Consider the following 21,030-nt stretch of genomic DNA (forward strand, 5'->3'; position numbering starts at 1 on the left):
GCTCAGTGTCACTGGGCATCTAGGGTAATGCTAGTCCAAGCCTCAGCCATCATTTGCTGTGTCTTTAGATCCCACATGAGTGAAATCATGTGGCACTTGTCTTTCTCTGACTTGGTCCACTCAGCACAATACCCTCTAGGTGTGCCCATGCTGTCATAATTGGCAAGATTTCATTCTTTTATGGCCAAGTCATATACCATTGTCTAAATGTACCACTTCTTTATCTGTGCCTTGCTGCGGGGTATAAATGATGCCATTACTATGATAACCAGTGTGGCAGGTACCGGCCCAAAGGACCTGAAAACAGGTGTTCAAACCAAAATGGGTACATGAATGTTCACAGCAGCTCTATTCACAATCACCAAAGGATGTTAACAACCTGGTGTCCATCCAACAAGGGGATCAGCCCACTGTGGCCCATACAGATGTGAAGTACATAGCCAAAGAAGGAGTCAAGTTCTGTTGGGCCAGACACAAGAGGTCACATGTGTGACTTCATGTCTGTGAAGTGTCCAGAACAGGCAAATCCACAGACACAGAACACAGCTGGTGGGGGCCACTGGAAGAGGGGTAGGGGGTGGGGATGTACACATTCTAGAACTAGGTAGAGGCAGTGGCTGCACAACATTGTGAAGGTACTAAATGACACTTTTAAAAGGCTTTTATGTTATGTGGCTTTTATCTCCATTTTTAAAAAGTGTCAGAGCTTTCTGAAAACACCTATCACAGCCTGCGTTGCTCAGGAGATGGCACAGTCCTGCACACGATCCCCGTGCAGGTCCCAATCAGGTCTGCAGGGAGCTGAAGGCAGACCTTTGTCACACGTGTTACCTTTTCTCCCTCACTGGGCCTGAGAAAGGGAAAGGTGCAAAGGAGACCTGTGGCTTTGCCTCAGGATAGATCTAGCCCTCACCCCACCCCCTCCACACACACACCTACAGCCTGTCCACACTGGCACTCTGCTGTCCACCACAGTCCCTCCACGCCAGGCCACTGCTCCCAGCGCCTGCCACCAGGTGGCAGCGAAGGTTCCTGATGTGGACCCCAGCCCCACCCACCCTCTCTGCAGACAGGGGCCTGGTGCTGGGGTCACCTCTCCCGCAGGACGAAGCTCATACACCCAAACCCATCTGTGCCCAGCTCTATCTACCGAACAGAAGCATGATGGTGGGAAGGGGGCTGTCCAGCCAAACACTGCAGGGCTTTCCTCCTGGTCCCGCCCACTCTGCTCATACCTAACCGGCTCCAACAAGGAGCTGTGTCTCAGGTACAAGGGTCTCGGTTTTACTTTCTTGAAGCAGAATGGAAGCCACTGAGGTTTTCCCAGTGGGAACTCAACAAGCCAAGAATGGAGTAAATTTACAACTGAACCCAACACAGAGAGCCCCAAGGGCTCTGCAGCCAGGCCTGGGCACACAAAGGGCTCCAGAGAATATCTCTCAATCTGGGTGAGAATTACCATATTTCCTCATGTATAAGATACACCTTAACACGGAGGCCTGACATTTGAAAAAAAAAAGTATTTCTTAAAGTTATTGAACTCAAGTTTTTTTTGTTTTTTGACAGAGACAGAGTCAGAGAGAGAGACAGACAGACAGGAAGGGAGAGAGATAAGAAGCATCAAGTCTTCGTTGCAGCTCCTTAGTTGTTCACCGATTGCTTTCTCATATGTGCCTTGACCAGGGGACTACAGCAAAGCAAGTGACCCCTTGCTCAAGCCTGTGACCTTGGGCTTCAAGCCAGTGACCTTTGGGCTCAAGCCAGCGACCTTCTTGCTCCAAGCCAGTGACCTTTGGGCTCAAACTAGTGACCATGGGGTCACGTATATGATCCAACGCTCAAGCCAGATGAGCCTGCACTCAAGCAGGTGACCTCGGGGTTTCGAAACTGGGTCGTCCACATCCCAGTACGACACTCTATCCACTGTGCCACCGCCTGGTCAGGCTGAACTCAAGTTTTACTCATCATAAAATTCATACAACTCCTCATCACTGTCAAAACTCCCATCCATTAGCTTGTCCTCATCTGTGCCTGATGATGAATCACTGTCTTCAACAATGAGCACAAAAACCAGCGAGAAAAGGCGGGAAATGCAAGTAAAAAAATCTACAACCACTGTATAAAACGCACCCAGTTTATAGACCCCAAATTTTTCAGAAAAGGGTGTGTCTTATACATAGGAATATGGTAACAACAGATGCCAGCAGCCAAGCCACCAGATCTCCAAAAGAACTCCGTTTCTGCAAAGGTTGGTCAGACTGGGTGAACCATCCCAGGGTCCACTTGGAGGGCTGTTTCGCCACAGATGGAAGCTTCTTTTCTTTTCTTTTTTTTTTAAATATATATTTTAAAGATTTTATTTATTCATTTGAGAGAGAGAGACAGAGAGAGAGAGAGAAAAGGGAGGAGGAGCAGGAAGCATCAACTCCCATATGTGCCTAGACCGGGTGAGCCCAGGGCTTCGAACCAGCAACCTCAGCATTTCCAGGTTGACGCTTTATTCACTGCGCCAATCACAGGTCAGGCCAGAAGCTTCTTTTCACTCGGACAGCTAGGGGATGGCTAAAGTTTTCCATGAAGCACTAAAAAGATGTCTGTTTCTTCCAACCCTTGAGAAGAAAGAGAGCCTGATGATCAGGGGCAATTGACATTTTCTAGCTTGACACTGAAATAATTTTTCTCAAAATCACATTACTTTCTGAGACGATGTGCCTGGGAAGTGATTCCAACACTGCACTCCAGCTAGCCGGGCAGTACTGTAGTTCCAACACTGTTCACAGGTCTGCTGCTATGTTTGGCCTCAGGACCCTGGTGGCCCCCACTCCACATGGCCAGGGCTGGTCTGTGGCCTCACTGCTTTCCACAAGGCTGAGTCCCTCTGGGTTCCCTACCAGGTGCTCCAGGAGTCCCTGATCAGTTAGATACACTCCATCCCCATGGTGTCCACCCAGCCTGGCCCCTCAGCTGGTTTCACCTCTTCCTGCTCAGTTTCATCCAGGCCTTCTAGTACATTCTGGGGTTAGCTGCAGGAAGGGTTGAGGGCAGGTAGGTGCTGTTCAAAGGGACAGGACCTCACATTTCCTGAGCAGCCACCACCCACCTGGAAGTGCAAATGGCCCCCCTCCAAGGAATATACCTGGATCATAAGAGTTCCTGCTGTGTTAGGACCCACCCAAGTCACGACAGGGCGGGTAGCCCCAGACACACCTTCCATGTGCAATGATGGACATTGGGGGACTGAGGCCCCAACACCACTGCTTTCTGTCCCACTGCAAGGTATACACAGACCCAACCTGAGGCAGCCTCAAAGTCCCCACTTTAGGAGCTAGGGGTTCCCAACTGGGGTTTCAGGATCTGCAGAAGAAAAAGACCTCCAGGCTGAAGACAACATTTTAAAATATGGTTTTAAATAAACATGGAATAAAGAGAGTGCGCAGAGCCCCCAGCAGCTGAAATCAGAAGCAGCCATCCAGAGCTGGGGCCATGTGTGCGAGCTCAGCAGCTCAGCGGTGTCCAGAGTGACTGCGGACGCAGTGGTGAGAACTGGGGATGGCAGGCATGGGTCTGCATGTCCTACTCGGAGGGACCTATGACAACACACCCAGGGCTCATTCACCAGTGAGTCCTCCAAGTCCTCCAGCTTCAGATTCCAGAGAGCAACCTCTTCTTCTTCGCTCCAAAGTACCTTTCAGATCACTTTCAAGTCAATTTAAGTCACTGAAGAGTCAGTGATAAGAAAACAAAGGCGACATTTCAAGGGTGGATGGAGAATACTTCTGTGAAGCCCAGTCTTGTCTCCTCTCCTATCTGGGGAAGCTGAGTGACTACCAGAGCCCAGGGGTGCCTCAGTGTGGCCAGGCTGGGCAGTCACTTGGCTTGGTGAGTTGCTGACCCCTTGGCCTCCTCACCTCCAGCCCCTGGCCCCCCTCACTGAAGAATCCCACCCCAGGCTGGGTTTGCAAGCAAACTGGCAAGTATGCCTGAGATGGGGATCCCCCTGCTGCCTGGGTTCTTTGCCTGCCTTCAGCTTCCCCCCTCCCCCCCCAATCCACATTTGGCCTTGGCCCTTGAGCTTGGCCTAAAGACCCAGTCTGCTCTTCGAGCCCCTCGCAGCCCAACTCTAGGCTCAAGGCGCAACAACAGATCACCAGGCCCTCCCGGCCTCACCTGGGCCAGGAGGAAGCCAGGGGCGGGGCTCCCAGAGCCCTTGGCACCTGCCCGAATTACTTCAATCTGGTTGTCAGCGACTGTCTTCTCAAAAGAAAGTGGGTGACTGAGCTGGCAGACGCAAGATGACGCTGAAATATAATCAGAGATGGAAAAAAACCCGAGCAAAACTCTGAAACTGGTTCGCGCCCCTGCTCTCTCCCCCACGCCACCTCCCACGGGAACATGCAGTCACCAGATGCAGATTATGTAAAGGGGCTGTTGCTGGGGAACCTTTCCCCACTGGCTGGGCCCTGGGCAACAGGGTTGGCACCTGCCTACCTAGGAAGCCCCCCTAGACCCTTTCCAGCCTGGCTAGGAGGGAAGTTCTAGAACTTTTTAGGCCACCTTGATAAGAGGATTGGGCCTGATCCACAGCCAGGAAGGACCTGTGGGAGGCCACACTCTCGCCCCCACTCCTCCACCTTCCCATGTGGGAGCCTTAGCATCCCACTCAGCACCACTCCAAAGCCACAGATCTAAATCCCTTCTCTCCGGGCACATGCAGCTCTGATGTCTCGTCATGCACCCTGTGAACGCAGGAGGAAGCCAGCACAGGTTTTCAAAGGCACATGGTTGAGTCATCTTAGGGCCATTTTGAGAAGAAAGCCTGGAACCATGTTCAGGTCAAGAGTGAGCAGATTTGAGGGGAAAGGGCAAATCTAAGTAAAAGATTGGGGAGGTGAGAGGGTGAGAATTCACATCTCAGCGGGCAGCTGGCCCAGGCCCCTCACAGCCCCCATCACAGGCAGCACTGCAGATTGGAGGACCCACTGTGCCAGATTCCTTCAGGGCAGCCAAGGCAGAGCAGACCCTGGGTGCTTATTATAGGATAGGCAACTGTTCCACCTGCTCACCCCACAGGGACCAGATTTGTGGTGAGGATAAGTACTATCCTTCAGACCTATAGGCCAAATAGAGACTTGTGTTCAAGTTGCTAGCACCTTGCTTGTAATAAACTTTCAATGTTAGTATAGTTAAATTTACACAATAATTGCAAAGACACCCAATCCCAACTCCCAGTTTTCCTTATTGGCAACATCTTTCAAAAGCCTGGTGCATTTGTTACAATTAACCAGCCCACACTGATCTATTGTCGCTAACTGAAATACATACTGGATTCAAGTTTCCTTAGTCTTTCTCTGTTGTCTCTTCTCTGCTCTAGGCTCCCTATATGACATAGAGTGGTCAGGTCTCTGCAGGCTCCTCTGGGCTGTGAGAGTCTCAGAGTTTCTTGCTTTGGGTGACCTTGACAGTGCTGAGGCGTGCTGCCCTCCTGTTGAGATTTGCCCGTGTTTCCCTCGCAGTTAGATTGGGGCAATGGTTTTGGGGGAGACCACAGAGGTAAGTGCCCTTCTCTTTACACCAAGGCTATACATGTACTCACAGTGGCTCACACTCTTCATGTGACCTGGTTCATCTGGAGATGTGGTTGTCAGCAACCCCTCTTCCATCATGTCTATCTGGAAGAAGTCACCATGCCAAGCCTGCACGTAAGGGCTGGAGTCTTCTGTGTGCCCCTCTAGGTACCATTAGAGATGTCCCCTTGAATCACTGAGACACATTAGGGGCTTGCCTCCAGTTCTCAGTGCTTCTCCTGCCTTGTTTACACCTAGACTCCTCTTACGCTCTGCTGTGGCATGTACCTGCCCACCTCCACTTACAGGTGGGGCCCTGAGAGGCCAAGAAACCCACCCAAGCCCCAAAGGGCTACTGATGCTGCTGGTGTCCCGTTGATGAGCTCCTGGTAACAATGTCCTCTCCATTCTGTGCCCACTCTCTCAATGGCAAACCCACCTGTGGACGTCAGGCCTAATCCCACAGCAGGAAACTCAGCTCTGCCTTTCTCACTGGAAAAAGCCCACGCTCTGGAGGTGCTGAGATGAGTTCCTGCTGCAGGAGGCAGGGCTCCCAGCTTGTGCACTCCAGATCCCAGGCACCTCCCGAGTTCTTGCTGATAATGCTGAGGCACAAAGAATGTGGGCCTGGCTGGAAGCTAGGAAACAGTACTCTGAACACAATCTGTATAGTTTTCCCTGGTGACCCTGGCCACAGGCTGCCTGGAACACCTGGCCTGGATGCTGAGGATGAGTGAGACAAGGCCCCACTCTAGATGCCTGTTCCCACAGAGCTCTGTACTCCAGTCTCTCCTGCTCTGGAACTTTCTGGTTATCAATGACAAGTGCTTTAATCCAGGAAGAAGAAAAGGAAGTATTCTGATTAGGTGGATCCTTTTCTTACACAGGAGGCTGCCAGGAGGAAGAGGGGGACAAGAAGCTCCCCTGACAGGTACAAAATGTCCCTGTAATCTAAGACAAATTGCCACCTCATCAGGCCAAGCTCAGCCACGCCGAGTTAGGCTGGTCAGAGAGAGGCACAGAGGAGGGGACTGCTCAAAGTTTTGCTAGGCAGTCACCTTGGAGAGAGAGCACTCCTGCTCAGCAGAAATTCACAAGTTCTTAGGCTGGCTGCCGTGCCGGGAGAGCAGCTTGCAGAAAAGCAAAGACTGTCATTCTGTAATTAAATCCAAGACCCCACCCCACGTGACGCTGACGCTGAGATGGAGCCACTTACATAACATGGCTAAAAATAAGCTAATGAAACGCTGCATTCATCCTGTGTCCAGCCTCTCTCCTGGGCTGCCTACCGGGACCAGCAAGCAAGGGTTACCATGTGCAGCTCCCTGTGATCAGGTTCTCACCTCTGACCCCAGCTTAGCATGCTGCATATGCAAGGACCCAAGCAGGTGCATGGGGCAGGGGATCCTCTGGTGCAGAGCTGGGGTGCTGAAGATTATCATGGCTACATGCCTCCCTGGTCACATGGGCCATGGACTTGAGGACTGGTGATGAAAGTGAGAGAAAACCAATGGTGTATGGGTTCCAGTCCACATGCTTCTCAGGGACTTCTGATAAGCTGCTCATTTACAGATACCTGTTCCACACCCTCCAGAGTTCAAGGAGAACACCCTGGTCTGGGCAAAGGCAGAGCACCTGGGGTGCTGGTGGCTGACCCTCTCTGCCACCACTGGCCTTCTTGCTAGTTCCTTGTGAGGGAGGTGGGAAGAGCAAAGCTTTCCCATTTCATCATGACAGTGTCCTGCTGGTCTTGGAGAGGGGTGGTCCAGACCCCAAGGCTGGGCAATGATTTCCCAGCTGCACTGACTGCCCACCTCAGAGGAAAGGTGACAGGAACAAAATGAGGCTCCGAGAAAAAAAAAAGGTGCCAGGACAAGTACACCCTCCTGACTCCTGGAAGCTGGCACTGGTGCTGAGCTCTCGCACCCAGCCCACTGCCTGGCCTGGTCCTCTGCTTAAGTCCTCGGTTCTTAATCTTGGTACTCAGCCCCACCCCAGCCACCATTGTCACTTTCAATGGCTTCCAAGAAAGTGAGAGTCATAGGATACTGGTGGTCTCCTGGCTGGGTCTCAGACCTCCACTTTTCAGCTAAGGGGTGGCCACACCCATTCTGGAGACCTCTCTGGAGGCTGGTGACTTTCTCAGCTTGGTTCTCCATGCGGCATAGGGATGTCCACCCCACCCACATCCTGCCTCAGCCCCATGTGTCTTCTCCATGCTCAAGGCAGGATGCTTCTTCCTTCCCATCACTGGTGGCAGATGATTTGTGAAAGCTCTTCTGACTGATGGCTTCCCTCCCAGGTGACCTCCTGCCCAGCTGCCAGGTGGAGAGAGCAGACCCAAGCAAAGCTGCTGAACCATTAGATCATCTGGAAGGAAGGCTAGGCTGTGTGGGTCTTCTACCTTGGCCACTACCAAATGTAAGCAATCAGTTAGTTGGGCAGGAGAAGACATCAGGACCAAAGCCTCCTAGAGGCAGGGCTGGTGACCCCCAGAGCTTTTCTGGAGGCCCCTCTCCTCCCTCTACTGTCCCAGAACTCTTTCCAGGTTGACTCCCCTCCCAGAGTGACCAGCCTCACCCCACTCTCATGCTTTTTGTCCTAACCCTCCACTTGCCTCTGGGCCAGCAGCAACTCGTCCCTCCCCCACCCAGCCTCACCTAGGCCTGTGGCCTGTGCGGGGCAACAGGTGTGAGTCCCAGAGTGGTTCAAATGGAAGTGTGCACTGACTGCATCAAGCTGGCCAGGAGAAAAGGAAAATAGAACCAACCAACACCTTTACGGTTAGAGCTCTAGTTTGAGCTGGCCCTCTGTCACTTGCAACCAAAAGAATCCCAGGAACTAGCAACTGCCAGATCTACCTTAAAACCCTGGCAGGACCAAAGACAAAGGAGAAAGCGTGCCAGTAACTGGAAAGAAATGGTCAGCGAAGAAAAGACTCAAGAGTTACGGGGGCGGAGGGTGGGGTGGCAAACACTTCCTGGATACTGCATTCCTTAACGTGCGTCCACAGCAAGGGTTGTGAGGTCCGTTAGGGTCACAGACGTGTACCGCGGCTTGTCTTAGTCTCCCTTGCTGTCTATCAGGGATTCGAGAGGTGTCCGGTGGGTCTGAGTTTTCCTAGGCGCCTGCTGTTGAAGGGGTGAATGAGGACTGTCCAGAAATGAGGTGCTGGTGGAGAAGGTCAGACTTAATGAAAGGGAAACACTCAGACCTTGTACTTTACAATGTAAAGCAAATAATCCTCCCTCTCCGTTAGTCTAATTTATACAAATATTTCTCCAAAAGACGCGTACTGGGAAGGCACTGTGCCAGCCTGGTCAGCTTCCTCAGCAGAGCCGCCCAGGAAACTCCTCCAAACCCAAGCCGGTCTGATCCCGCGATCCACCTACCAAGGCTCCCCTTCCCCCAGGTTTCCCAGCACCGTCTACTACCTCAGACCCCCCCCCCAAGAGAATACTCCCAAACGAGGACTTCCGCCACCACGAGGGTGCCCAGCTCCCCATCCCCAATCCTCTCTGCAGGATCCTCTGTCCACCCCTACCGCCCCTCTCCAGAACCCTTCCCTCAGGTCGTCCCTCCTCCAAAGTCCTCGTCCGCAATCCTCCTCCCCCAGGTTCTACCCTCTCCAGAAGTTTGGTTCCAAGCGTTCCTGCCGCCGGGGTCCCCACTTTGTCGGGGACCCCTCCCCAGAAAGCCGGCTAGGGGGTCGCCGCCACCTCGTGGACTTACCTACGAAAGTGCCAGGTCGAGGTCGGACCCCTGGGGCAGCGCGCCGCCAGCCTCTCCCCATCTTTTACCAAGCCGCGCGGCCGGTGTCCGAGCGGCTAGGGCCGGTCCCCTGCCTAGCGCGACCCGCGACCCCGCCGCCTTCGGGAAGGCCCGGCCCCACAGAATCGACACTTTGCGAAGTGCCGCCCGCATGCGCCTCTGCCGCTGGCAGTCCTCCGCACCACCACCTTCTGCTCCTTTCTTCCTGAGCCACGCCCTCGCCCCCGCCTCCCCGCCCCCAGCCCAGCTGTCGCCGCAGTCACCCCAGGCTGTTCCCAGGGCCCCAGCCGGGGCCGCGCCTCCGCCTCCGCGACCGACAGCGCCTCTGACCAATCGGTACCCGGAGCCAGCCCCCGTGGCCCACCCCCTTAACCCGCCTCTTCTCCCCCGTCTTTGGAACCCACCAATAGAAAGGGAGGTATGGGGCGGGGCCTGCCGGTTGCCGAGCAGCGGCGGGCTGGGCGGGGGCGGGCGGCCGAGGGTGGCAATCCGGGAGCGGCGGGGGCGGGCACTGGGGGGGCGGGGCCTGTGTGAACCGGGCCTGCGCAGCTATAAAGGCAGCGGCTGGTGGGTTGTCGTGCTTTTGGTTAGGTTTCGCTCTCGGTGGTACTGTGTTCGTTTAGTCCGCCGCCACCCCCGCCGGTACCTGCGCACCTGTTCCGGGCCGCTGTGCAGCTAAACCAGCACCATGTCACTGTCGCGTTCGGAGGAGATGCACCGACTCACGGAAAGTGTCTATAAGGTGAGCCCCACGCCGCCCTCTCTCTCGGGCTCGACCTGGCGGCCACGGGCCCTCAGGGTTCTTCCCCGGCGTCGGCTGGTCACAGGTGGGCGCGGGCACCTCCGTCTCGCCAGCCCGCCCTGTCCCCACGTGCCCGAGACATAGTGGAGAGGGGCGCGGGTTTGGAGCTGCGGCTACCGGGGGAGGCCAGGGTCCGGGGTCTGCGGTGCCCGCGGCCGCGGCTGCCAGTCGCCCTGCCCCGGTCGGCGTGTCGATCCCTCCAGGCGCGGTTACGCAAGCCTCTGGTCACTTTTCCTCGACAGGCTTTTACCCTCCACAACTCCGTCCCGGACACTAATCGACATGGTCCAGGTGGGAGGTCGCGCGGGCAGGTTGGAGGGGGGGGGGGCAGATGATAATCCATCATCTTATGTAACCGCGGAGGGAGAAGACTAATTGTGGAGGAGGTTGGCGCGCCTGCCTCTGCTCTGGTGTGTGTTAAGAGTCGGATTCGGATCCACATTCTCCTCTGGAAGTCACCGGGAAGTCCCCCGGGCGGCCTACCCCGTCAGTGTGTGATTCGTATACCCATTAACAGGCCCCGAGGTTTCTGCTCGTTTAGCGTCCGTTGCCTCGGTCTAGGACACCCCCCCGCCCCCAACAAACAGATCGGTCTGAGCGTCTTGGGTCCGCTGCGGTTCCAGACGCCGTTTCGCAGGAGAGATTTGCCCTGGGCGGTCCTCAGCGAGCCAACGACAAAGCTGTGCTTTAGTTTAAAACTGTGTCTTAAGGTTAAGTGGCAGACTGGGAGACTCGGGTAGTTGGTATTTGCATGGCAGTTGCTGGTTCATGGCAGCTACATGGGGTTGCAACGCTGGCAGAGCAACAGTTTCTAATTGTATCGAACAACTATGGCTTCTCAGCCAGTGGCCTGCCAGAACGGCTGAGTTCCCGGAACTCTGGGAGGCAGAGGAAGGCTGGGGAGGGGGGTGCCCTCTGCCTCCAGCTGGAAGCCCAGCGGGCAGACTGCACTACTCTAACACAACCTAGGTAAGGGTTCTGAAGTTGCAGCAAAGCCATCTGGTTAGTTCTGAAGCCCCTTTAGGGAGGCTGGTAAACAGGAGAGGCTGCCTGGGAAGCAGCCGGAAGAGGAGCAGCATCTGGAGTCAGGTGGAATTTGTGCTGCACGTTTCTAGTTGTGTTGCTCCGTAAATGCTGTCAGGGGAGGAGGCTAATTCAATTATTAGTCATTAGTTGCATTACAACTTGCTGCTTGTTGCAGGGGTGGGGAGAAGTGGTGGGCATAGTGTGCCCCCCCCCCCCAGTTTCTGTGTCTTCTGCACTTGAAACCATTAAATGGCAACTCTTGCGGCAAGAATTACGAGGGGCACATGATATGGCTTTGCTCTGGGGAGTCCCTGCCGTCCTTAATAAAACATACCTGGGCAGGCAGTCAGGTGTGCAATTATGGCTGAGCAGCTTTCCATGGGGCTGTGATTTGTCTGGGAGTCTGAAGTGAGGTCTGTCACACAGGATGGCAGCCGAAAACTGTTTAGAGAATGGCGTGTGCAGTGACTTGGAACCCCTCTGGGATTAGACTGGAGGGTTTGGGGTGCACTTTCAACAGGCAAGTCTGTGTTTGTGTTTGGCGGGTCAGTGGATTCATGAGCTCCCATGGGAAGGTGCCACAGGCCTGCACTGTGGGCAGGTTGGGTTTGTGCCAGTGCTCTTCCTGCCAGTCTTGGAGTGCGTGCCCTGGTACCTTTTTGTTTTGTCGGGAATGCGAGGTTGCTCGGCAGAGCCAGTACAGGTTAGGCAGCTTCGGCATGCTGGCCAGGCAGAAAACAGCCCACAAGAAGGCATAGCCAGAGCCACGTGTGTGCAGCCCTGGGCCAGTTGGATGGGTCCTTTATCTTGTCTGAGAATGGTACAGTCTCTGCGCCTGAGTTAGTGGCTTGTGGAAGAGTGGCTTGGATGTGGTCCTGCTCAGTGTCAGCTCGAGCTGTGGCTCAGCTGTTTGCTTTGGCCCCAGCGTCCCCTCAACTGCAGTTCTGAGTGGTGTTTGCCTGGCAAAGAAGGGTACGTCAGGGGCGCTCTTCCTTGGCCTTGATGATTAAAGCAGGGGAATAAAATGTACAGTGTGCATCCTCTCCCTGGAGGAATCTGTAAGGCAGACATTGCCCTCATTCCCTGTGGACCCGTTCCCATGGGACCCGTGTCCTCGGGGGATGTCGTGGAAAGCGAAGGGAGAGGAGTAGAATGCCTTTTAGTTCCCCCTGAGAGCTCACCCTTAGACCTTCCAGGGACTGGGTGCAGGCAGCTGGCACAGCCTGGCTCTCAGGACAGCCCTGGGTAATTGCCTGGGGTGAGGGACAGTGTAGGAAGTAGGCATCCACTGCTCAGAATGAAGCTCACACTGTAGTCCTCTTGGGAGAGACCTTCCACATCCCTGCACACTGGAGAGGGGCTTCTTAGCAGCTGATCCTGGCTCCTGCTGGTCTTTCTGGAGAGTGACTGTCATGCTGCCATCTTTCTCGTGCTCCTGTATCCCAGCAGCAGCCCTGGCTCCTAAGTGACCTGACGACTGTGAGGGTGGTAGCTCTGACACTTTCTCTAGGAACAAAGTGCCATGGTCTCAGCCTGTCCTGAAGAGATGGGAGATGGAAGACAGCCTAAGGAGGAAAAAGTCCCAAGGAAAGCCTCAGGCATTGCTGTTCCCAATGTCCTAGGCCTTGGCTAGGCGGGTCACCAGAGGTTATCTTCACTCTGCAGCTTCTGTGGGGAAGCTGGCCTGGCTATTTGCACCTTGTAAAGGTGGTGGGTGCTAGCAGGGTCTGCAGCCATAGTTGGGCTTGCCACTTCTGGTGCAAAGTTGGCATTCAGTACTGGCAGAATGGGGTCCACCTGGGCAGGTGAGAGCCCACCACTGGCTTTTCTGCTCAAGGTTTAGCTGCCCATCTTCCTTTGCCACACTCTATTCACTCCTCCAGGTAGGTGTTTGGGGGAGTGGTGGGAACAATCCTCTGTTGCTGACCTCAGATCCCTTTCATTGTCTCTCTCTTTTTTTTTTTTTTTTTGTATTTTTCTGAAGCTGGAAAGGGGGAGAGACAGTCAGACAGACTCCCGCATGCGCCCAACCGGGATCCACCCGGCACGCCCACCAGGGGCGATGCTCTGCCCACCAGGGGGCAATGTTCTGCCCCTCCGGGGTGTCACTCTGCTGCGACCAGAGCCACTCTAGCGCCTGGGGCAGAGGCCAAGGAGCCATCCCCAGCGCCCGGGCCATCTTTGCTCCAATGGAGCCTTGGCTGCAGGAGGGGAAGAGAGAGACAGAGAGGAAGGAGGGGGTGGGGGTGGAGAAGCAAATGGGCGCTTCTCCTATGTGCCCTGGCTGGGAATCGAACCCGGGTCCCCCGCACGCCAGGCCGACGCTCTACCGCTGAGCCAACTGGCCAGGGCCCCCTTCATTGCCTCTTATGCCTGGACAGTCACAAAAACTGTTGGTGGCCATCAGAAGCCTGGCATTTAGAGTGGACAGAGCTCAGCAGGCCCCCAGTCAGGTGGTGAAATGGATTCTCAGATAGGCACTTCCTTGGCAACAGAAATGCCTACTGGGCGGAGCAGACCCCAGGGTTTGCTTTGCTAAGGAGGCGAGGAACTACAGCACTGGGTCTATCTCTGTGTGTGCACGTGAGCCCGTGAGAGTATATGTGCATTAGTGTGCGCGCATGCACATGTATAGGTGAATGTATACATGTGCGTGGGTGTGGTGCTTTGCTTTGCTTCAGACGTGTATCAGGGTGGTCCATTGGGGGAGCATCTTCCAACAAGAAGCCAAGACCTGGCCCTGGCCAGTTGGCTCAGTGGTAGAGCGTTGGCCTGGTGTGCAGGAGTCCCAGGTTGGATTCCCGGCCAGGGCACACAGGGGAAGCGCCCATCTGCTTCTCCCCCCCCTCCTTCCTCTCTGTCTCTCTCTTCCCCTCCTGCAGCCAAGGCTCCATTGGAGCAAAAAGTTGGCCCAGGCGCTGAGGATGGCTCCATGGCCTCTGCCTCGGGCACTAGAATGGCTCTGGTTGCAACAGAGCAATGCCCCAGATGGGCAGAGCATCACCCCTGGTGGGCATGCCAGGTGGATCCCAGTCGGACGCATGCGGGAGTCTGTCTGACTGCCTCCCTGTTTCCAACTTCAGGAAAAAAAAAAAGGCAGCCAAGACCTGCTATCCCCACATGGACTGTTTGTGCATGCCTTTCCTCGACGTGCTGCATGGTAGCTGCCCTTCCTGCCACCCACATATCAGCAGTGGTGCCTCTCCCACTGGCTCTCTGGAGTAGGCAGGGCAGCAAAGGGCAATTAGTTTCCCTGCCATGCTGACGTCTGAGTTGACCAGTTCCAGCAACTCCTATGCCCAGGTCACATCCCAGGGAGCATTGGCTCCGTGGCACCACTCTTGTTGACTCACATGGTGGTAGGTGCCAGTGTTTGCTCGTGAATGTAATGGGCAGCTCAGGGCACTGGACCAGGCACATAGCCCTGTGGCATGGGTGGCCCTTTGGCATGCTGGCTGGCCCTACAGGGTCTTGCCTCCACTGCCATCCCAGTGGGTTCCACTTTGAGCACATGTGCTTTGCTGGGGAAGTCATTGGCTCCTGTGAGTGACCAGTGTGCACTTGAGACCCAGGGCAGAATGGCATTCCATGCTGGCCCAGGACTCATGGGCACAGGCAGTGGGGAGAGGGCGAGCAGGAACTGTGTTCTTGTTGCCACCTTGTTTTGTACTGAAGCTCCTTGAGGGCCAGCACAGTCTCCCCTTACCACCATCCTATCATGAGCAGTGCTGGCTGCTGAGCAAGGCTCCATCCTCCCCGGCAGGAGACAGGGCACAGCAGGCCAGGAGGGAAACCGAGGCCCAGCTGGGTCCTGCTCTGGGAGTCCAGGATGTTGCCGCAGGACAGGCAAGGGACAGGTGAGGCTGGCCTTGCTGCTGCTCACTTGTCCCCACTCAGCTCTGCGTGGCACCCTGTGAAGAGAGTGGCTGGGGTGAGAGGCAGGACTTGATAGGAGACTGTGTCCTGTGTTGAAAGGTGATCTTAAGACCTTGGGCAGGTGGGGGCGCTGCACCTGGGTGAGCTGCCCACAGATGGCATGTGGCCTCAGAGCCTCAAGCTGGCCCATCACCTGTCTTTGGCTCCTCCTCCAGCTTGTACTCAGGAGCCTCCACATGCTATAGAAGTCCTGTGAGGTCCCCAGGCACCTGCAGGCCAGCAAAAAGGAATCCCACCTGACTTATTCTGGCTGTGTAGCCATTCAGTGTCGCTCCCCCTGTAGCACACACAGTGGCCAGGTCAGTTTGGGTCCCTGTAGGCTCCGTTGCTGGTTCCAGCAACTGCTTGGGGCCTGGTACAGCCACTCCCCATGTCCTGGGTGATACAGCATCCTGAGTGCCCTGCCACACTTCTGAGTGGGGTGAGGGGGAGCAGCATGCGTGAGCTGTCTGGACACATGCTGTCAGACCCCATGTCCCCATGAGGTGCTGGGATACACAGGGACCACTGGGAGCAAGCAGAATGCTGCTTTTTGATTGCTGCTTGTGTATTTCGGAATATTCTCGTAGAATTATTTGGACAGACCTTTTTGTTGTTGTACCTCAGGCACGTGAATAAGAGGGTCAGGTTTTCTGAAACATCATTGCATTCCGAATCTGGCTCTTCTGAGCTTTGTCTGGCTCACGGCTGCCATTGCCAGGTGCCTCTCATCTCCACCCTGAGCCAGGTGTGCTGAGTTTCCTGAGTGAGCCTAGGGGATTTTCTTTCAAGTCCCTGAACTTTTGTTTTGCCATTTTTATTGCTGGAACTTTTTCTTTTCAAGAGAGAGAAAGAGAAAGGGAGAAAGGAGAAGAGGAGCGGGAAGCATCAACTTGTAGTTGCTTCTCATGTGCCTTGACCAGGCAAGCCCAGGGTTTGTAACTGGTGACCTCAGTGTTCCAGGTCGATGCTTGCTCCACAGGTCAGGCATCTTTTTGTTTCTTGATCAGAGAATGTTTTCTTTTTTTTTTTTTTTTTTTTTTTTTTTTTTTTTTTATTTATTCATTTTAGAGAGGAGAGGGAGAGAGAGAGAGAGAGAGAGAGAGAGAGAGAGGAGAGACAGAGAGAGAGAAGGGGGGAGGAGCTGGAAGCATCAACTCCCATATGTGCCTTGACCAGGCAAGCCCAGGGTTTCAAACTGGCGACCTCAGCATTTCCAGGTCGACGCTTTATCCACTGTGCCACCACAGGTCAGGCGAGAATGTTTTCTAACAATAGCCAGGACCCTGGTTCATTTTTAGTTGCTAAATGGTTTGTGGATGTCATGTCCAGGTTTGCCTCCTGCCCAGCCATATGAGGGACAGTCACCAGCTGGGTCTTCACAGTGACAACATACATGTTTTGGGTCATGACATGCCCTGGGATTTCATGGGTGTCTATGCTGTGATAGAAATAGACATCTTAACCTTGGAATGGGGTGGGGAGAGGGTGTGCCGCCACCGTTGAAGCTAGAGTTTCATCCAGTGGGGTGTTTGCATGACCCAGAGTCTGTGCCCCGCTAGGGCAAAGTTGCCTTGCTGCTTCCAGCCAGGGTATGGCGGGGACAGAAGTGTCACTGCCTGAGATGGCATGGACCTGGGGTCCTCCGATACCAGCTGCCCCTCTGAGCCCATGTGGTGCCGCTCAAGCCCCCTCTGCCCTGGCCAGCACTCTGCAGGAAGAGGCTTTGTCCCGATAGCCACCTGTTCCCTCGTGTCTTCCCCCATGGAAGGCAGATCCTTTGCAGTCCAGGGACCGATGGAACTCAAGCCATCCCGCCCCTAGGAATCCAGAGCCTTGTTGGCTGCAGGCCTAGAGGTGCCCTGGACCTGCATTTCTGCCGGGGCTTAGGTCAAGCCAGAGGCGGGAGTCCTGCTGCAGGCTTCTTGCAGAGGCCTCACCAGGTAGAGTGCTGTGAAGATGCTGCCTGGGCCTGGATGGTGTCATGCTTGCTGTCATTGGGGGAGGCAAAGTGTCAGCCAGGGGCCACCTGGGCTGTGCGGTCTGCGGGTTATCACACATGACGATGAGTGACTTCTGATGGTCTGCTTGAGTCAGGCACGGTGCTGAGTAGTGTGTGCTCAGTGTCGTTGATTCCTAAACCAGCTACTTGTGGGGCCCTGGGTGTCTGGCTGGAGTGAAGTTAAGCAGCCCATGCCGTGGTCTGAGCCAGTGTTGGAACAAGGCCTGTCCGAGTCTGGCCTCTGGCTTCCAGACCTGTTGCTTCTCCCAGGAGTTCCCCAGCTTCAGGCAACTGTTTCAGCTTTAGCACCACTATCTTCTCGGTAACGGTTAAGTGGGATGCTGGACTGCTTCCTGGGTAAGTGGTGGTCAGGGTTATTGGCTGTGAGAATGGAATGTTCTTTGGAATCAGGAGGGTGGGGGCAGACAGTAGGGAGGACCAGGCTGAGTCTCTGCTGTTGACTTTGGTGCCAAGTGGCCTGTGTTCGGGGTGGCAGCCTGCTGAGCAGGGAGGGCATGTCCCAGGGTGCGGCCCAGCTTGCTCACCAGTCATTTCTCATTCAGTGGGAGCCCAGCCCGTGAAACTTGGGTCAGAACTGCCTTGGGGATGAGCACAGGTCAGGGGCTTTGGAATGTTCTAACCAGTTGGTCAAGCAGTAACCAGGCAGGGCTTTGTTGTCGGTGACAAGAATAGCACTATGGATCAGGCCTCTGTGTTGCAAGAAGGAATGGCCCAGAGTCTTGGTCAGCTTGGGCCACTGGACCTCAGACCAGGTGAGGCCAGAATTCTGGAGGCCAGAAGTTCAAGATCAAGGAGTGGACTGGGCTCTTGTTCTGAGGCCTCCCTTCTTGGCTGACTTCCCGAGTCTGCCATCCCTTGTGTGTGTGTCCCGTCTGCCTTTTCTCAGGGGACATCTGTAGTGTGGGGTGAGGGCCACCCTGTGACCTCATCTTGACTTGATTATGCCTGTATAGACCCTCTTTTCAAAACAGTCACCTTCTGAGGTCCTGGGGGTTACCCTTCAATACATGAAAATTTAGGGGACAGGTCCAGCCCCAAACACCCAGTGGGCTGTCTCCCCCTCTATGCTATGGTGTGGGGGTCATCTGAATGCTGACTGTTGAAATCGCAGTGACCTGTTTCCAGGCCGCTGGTATCTCAGGCCCTGAGGGGACCCCTCAGACCTTGTCAGACAGCAGTCCTCAGAACGTGAAGCACGCCTTCTAGGGCCCTCACTGTGATTTCACCTGGCAAATTGCCGCAGGAGCGAGGGCCAGCATAGTACCTCCCATAGACACTGAACAGAATGCACATCTTTGGGGCAGGCCTGAGTGGTCAGGGGCGCATGTGGCCCAGGCCTGCATGTTGGAAAGTGCTTGCAGTCCATTAAGAAACTCTACCCACTGAGCTTGTGATGGGCAGGACGTGCCTCTCAGACAGTAAGGAAGTGGCCAGGCCACTGGAGCTCATGTTTGGACTCTGCTGCTAGTGGCTTCTGGTCTGATGGGGTTTGTCGGTTCCTGTGGGGCTGGCTTACAATGGCAAAGACCTCATCTGCCTGGTGCGCCCTGTCTCCGTGCCCTCAGCAAGAGCTGGCTAGAGGCATCCCTGACCTGGACCTTGATCAGGAAATGTCAGGCTGGAGCACCTGAGGATTGCAGGCCTGAGAGAAAGCTGGGAGTGGGGATGTGGGCGGTCTAAGGCCCCTGGGGGTGGGGATGCGGGTGGTCCATGGCCTGAGGAGTCAGTGATAGTTCCTAATACCAGAAGGGGTTTGGGGATGGGGACCTGGGGGCCCCGGGAACTCAGGCTGCTTCTTCCTCATCCATGTGTGAGCCTATGTCCACCACCTGAGGCAAGCACGGAAAGGCCTGGTGTTCGAGCTAGGAGTGGGGGAGTTGGCCAGGTTTTGTCCTTTGTCCTGATGTCCCTCAGCCCACAACTCAGGCTATCCGCTCTCCCAGGGCATCCAAGCATAGTGACAGGAAGGGGTACCCACCCTTTGCCTCCTCCTGAGGGGAGGCCACTGTGCACCCTGGTGTCACTCAGGGCACTGTGGCAAAGGCACACGTCATATTATTATGTTGGCAGCTTCTTGGGAAGCTGAGGAGGCCAAGAAAGACCATAGCCCTTCTAGGACGACCCTTGGTCCCTGGAGCAGCATTCAGCATATCAACCACCCCCTGGCACCTCCTCCATCTCCCTTGGGGGCAGGGACTCAGCCCACTGCTCTGGAACAGTCCAGGCACCTGTGTCTAATGCTTATTCCCATTGCAAAGTACTTTTTCATAGATCCTCCTCTGGAGGCTGTGGCCAGCTTGGTCTCCCATGCACTTGTGTCACCCTGGTTCTTCTCCCCACTGGAAGCTGTTAAGCTGAGGCCATGAGAACTGGGAAGGCGAAGTCCATGTGGCCCAAAGGCAGTTGTGATCTGTGAGGGGTTCATGGCCCACAGGGGAATCCCAGGCAGAGTATGGGGAGGGGAGCCTGGTGCTGGTAAAGCATTATCAGCCCGCTTGGTTTGTCCCTGGCTCTGACCAAATGAAATCCAGCTCAAAGCCTTCCTCCTCCAGGAAGCCCTCCTAGCATCCACTAAACTCCTAGAGTTGATTTTATTCCTTTAAGGAAGGTCCCCAGGACAGATACCCAGGTGTTAGAGGGGGACAGACTCCTCTTTACCCAGAGCCCCAGCTAGTCTGTTCTTGTTGGGGGTGGGCAGGGTGCTGCCACCTTCTAGCAGCATCTAGATAGTGGCACCACAGGTCCCTTGTCCTAAAGCTGGTGCCTGCTTATCCTGCCATCACAGCAGAAGTGGGAGGTGGTTCGGGCAGCAGGGCACCAGGACCCTTGGAGTCTGGGAGTCATGTGTCCTGGGTGAGAAGATGGGGCAGGCACCTGGCCTTGCTCTCGAGTGACCAGGTGGCCAAAGATCAGCCCTCCTGGAAAGGAGGCACAAAGCAGGGAGCCTGCCTCAGCCTGACCCCTGTTCTGACGTGGAGCAGGCGTCTGGTCCTGTCTTGCCAGCCCTGGCGGCACTTCGGGACAGGGCTGGACCTGTGTACTGGGAGGGTGAGCCCAGCTTTACAGCTGGCCTGTGGCTGAAGCAGGAACCAGCAGGCAGGCTTAATCTTTGTCTCAGAGCAGTGACACACAGACTGGTTGGTTGAGGGTTTGGGGGATGGGCGTGCAAAGACCACACTCACTGAGTGAGGGTCTAAGGGGAGGGAGGCAGAAGGTACAGCCCTTTCCTTTTCTTCTGCGGGTGGAAAAACTTTGCTCTTTGCAGCAGCTCTGCCAGGAAGTTGCTGGATAGGGGCCACTGGTGGGAATCAGAGCTGGGGGGTGCCTAGTCCACGAGTTGGCCCAGATGCTGGAGCAAGGCCCCGGTGCTGCTCCTTCCTCGTTTCCCCAGACTGGAGACAAAGTGTCCCATGGCCCTTTGTCCTCGCTATCTGGGCAGCCCCGTGACCCAAGTAAATCAAAATGGCTGTCACTGTCCAGGAAGTGGCCAGGGGCCCAATGACCTTGCAGGGCTTGCAGCATGTGGGGTCCGAGGACTGATGGCCATCTGTGCCCTGATCAGCCCCTCCCGTTGGCTCCTGCAGAAACACACAACTGGGTCCCAGGGGCAGGATGGGTGGCTTGGCCCTGTAGGTGTGGTTAGGGCCTGGGGTTCCTGTGACTCCAGGGGCAGCAGGGAATCAGCTTTGTGATGTCCGGCAAGAGGGCGACTGTGAACTTCCTAGTGTCTCTTCACCCAAAAGAGACTGTGTGCTGTGGGGGTGTTCAGGAGCCCTGCAGTACCCAGCACCTACGGGCACCTGGGAGCTGTTTTGAAATAAATGTTGAGTGACCGGTGGGTGACTGAAGACGATGCCCGTGCTAAATGCAGTTCCTGCCCACAAGAGCTACCAAAGATAACAGAAGCTATCGCCACACACAGTAGCAGG

The 21,030-nt window shown here is 55.2% G+C and overlaps 1 protein-coding gene and 1 long non-coding RNA gene across 9 annotated transcripts in view; one reads left to right on the forward strand and one right to left on the reverse strand.

Annotated features, from left to right (window-relative positions):
- Positions 1 to 2,311: 2,311 nt before the first annotated feature.
- On the reverse strand, positions 2,312 to 9,541 carry LOC136308576 (uncharacterized). Of its 2 annotated transcripts, XR_010726128.1 has the most exons (4): positions 9,297 to 9,541; positions 4,168 to 8,735; positions 2,696 to 3,717; positions 2,312 to 2,609 (listed from the first exon to the last, which is right to left on the reverse strand). It is a non-coding gene; the product is annotated as an uncharacterized lncRNA (long non-coding RNA). The 2 variants fall into 2 exon arrangements; XR_010726127.1 differs by having other exon boundaries at positions 2,696 to 8,735.
- A 382-nt stretch (positions 9,542 to 9,923) lies between these two features.
- The window catches only part of BAIAP2 (BAR/IMD domain containing adaptor protein 2), a 70,750-nt gene continuing 59,643 nt past the window's right edge, over positions 9,924 to 21,030 (forward strand). For all 7 annotated transcript variants that reach the window (XM_066237739.1, XM_066237735.1, XM_066237741.1 and 4 more), the window contains exon 1: positions 9,924 to 10,077. In XM_066237739.1, the coding sequence (XP_066093836.1) occupies positions 10,024 to 10,077 (54 nt within the window). In that variant the 5' untranslated portion in view covers positions 9,924 to 10,023. The remainder of the gene's footprint in view (positions 10,078 to 21,030) is intronic.

This window comes from Saccopteryx bilineata, chromosome 6, assembly GCF_036850765.1.
Source record: "Saccopteryx bilineata isolate mSacBil1 chromosome 6, mSacBil1_pri_phased_curated, whole genome shotgun sequence".
In the NCBI taxonomy this organism is placed as follows: Eukaryota; Metazoa; Chordata; class Mammalia; order Chiroptera; family Emballonuridae; genus Saccopteryx; species Saccopteryx bilineata.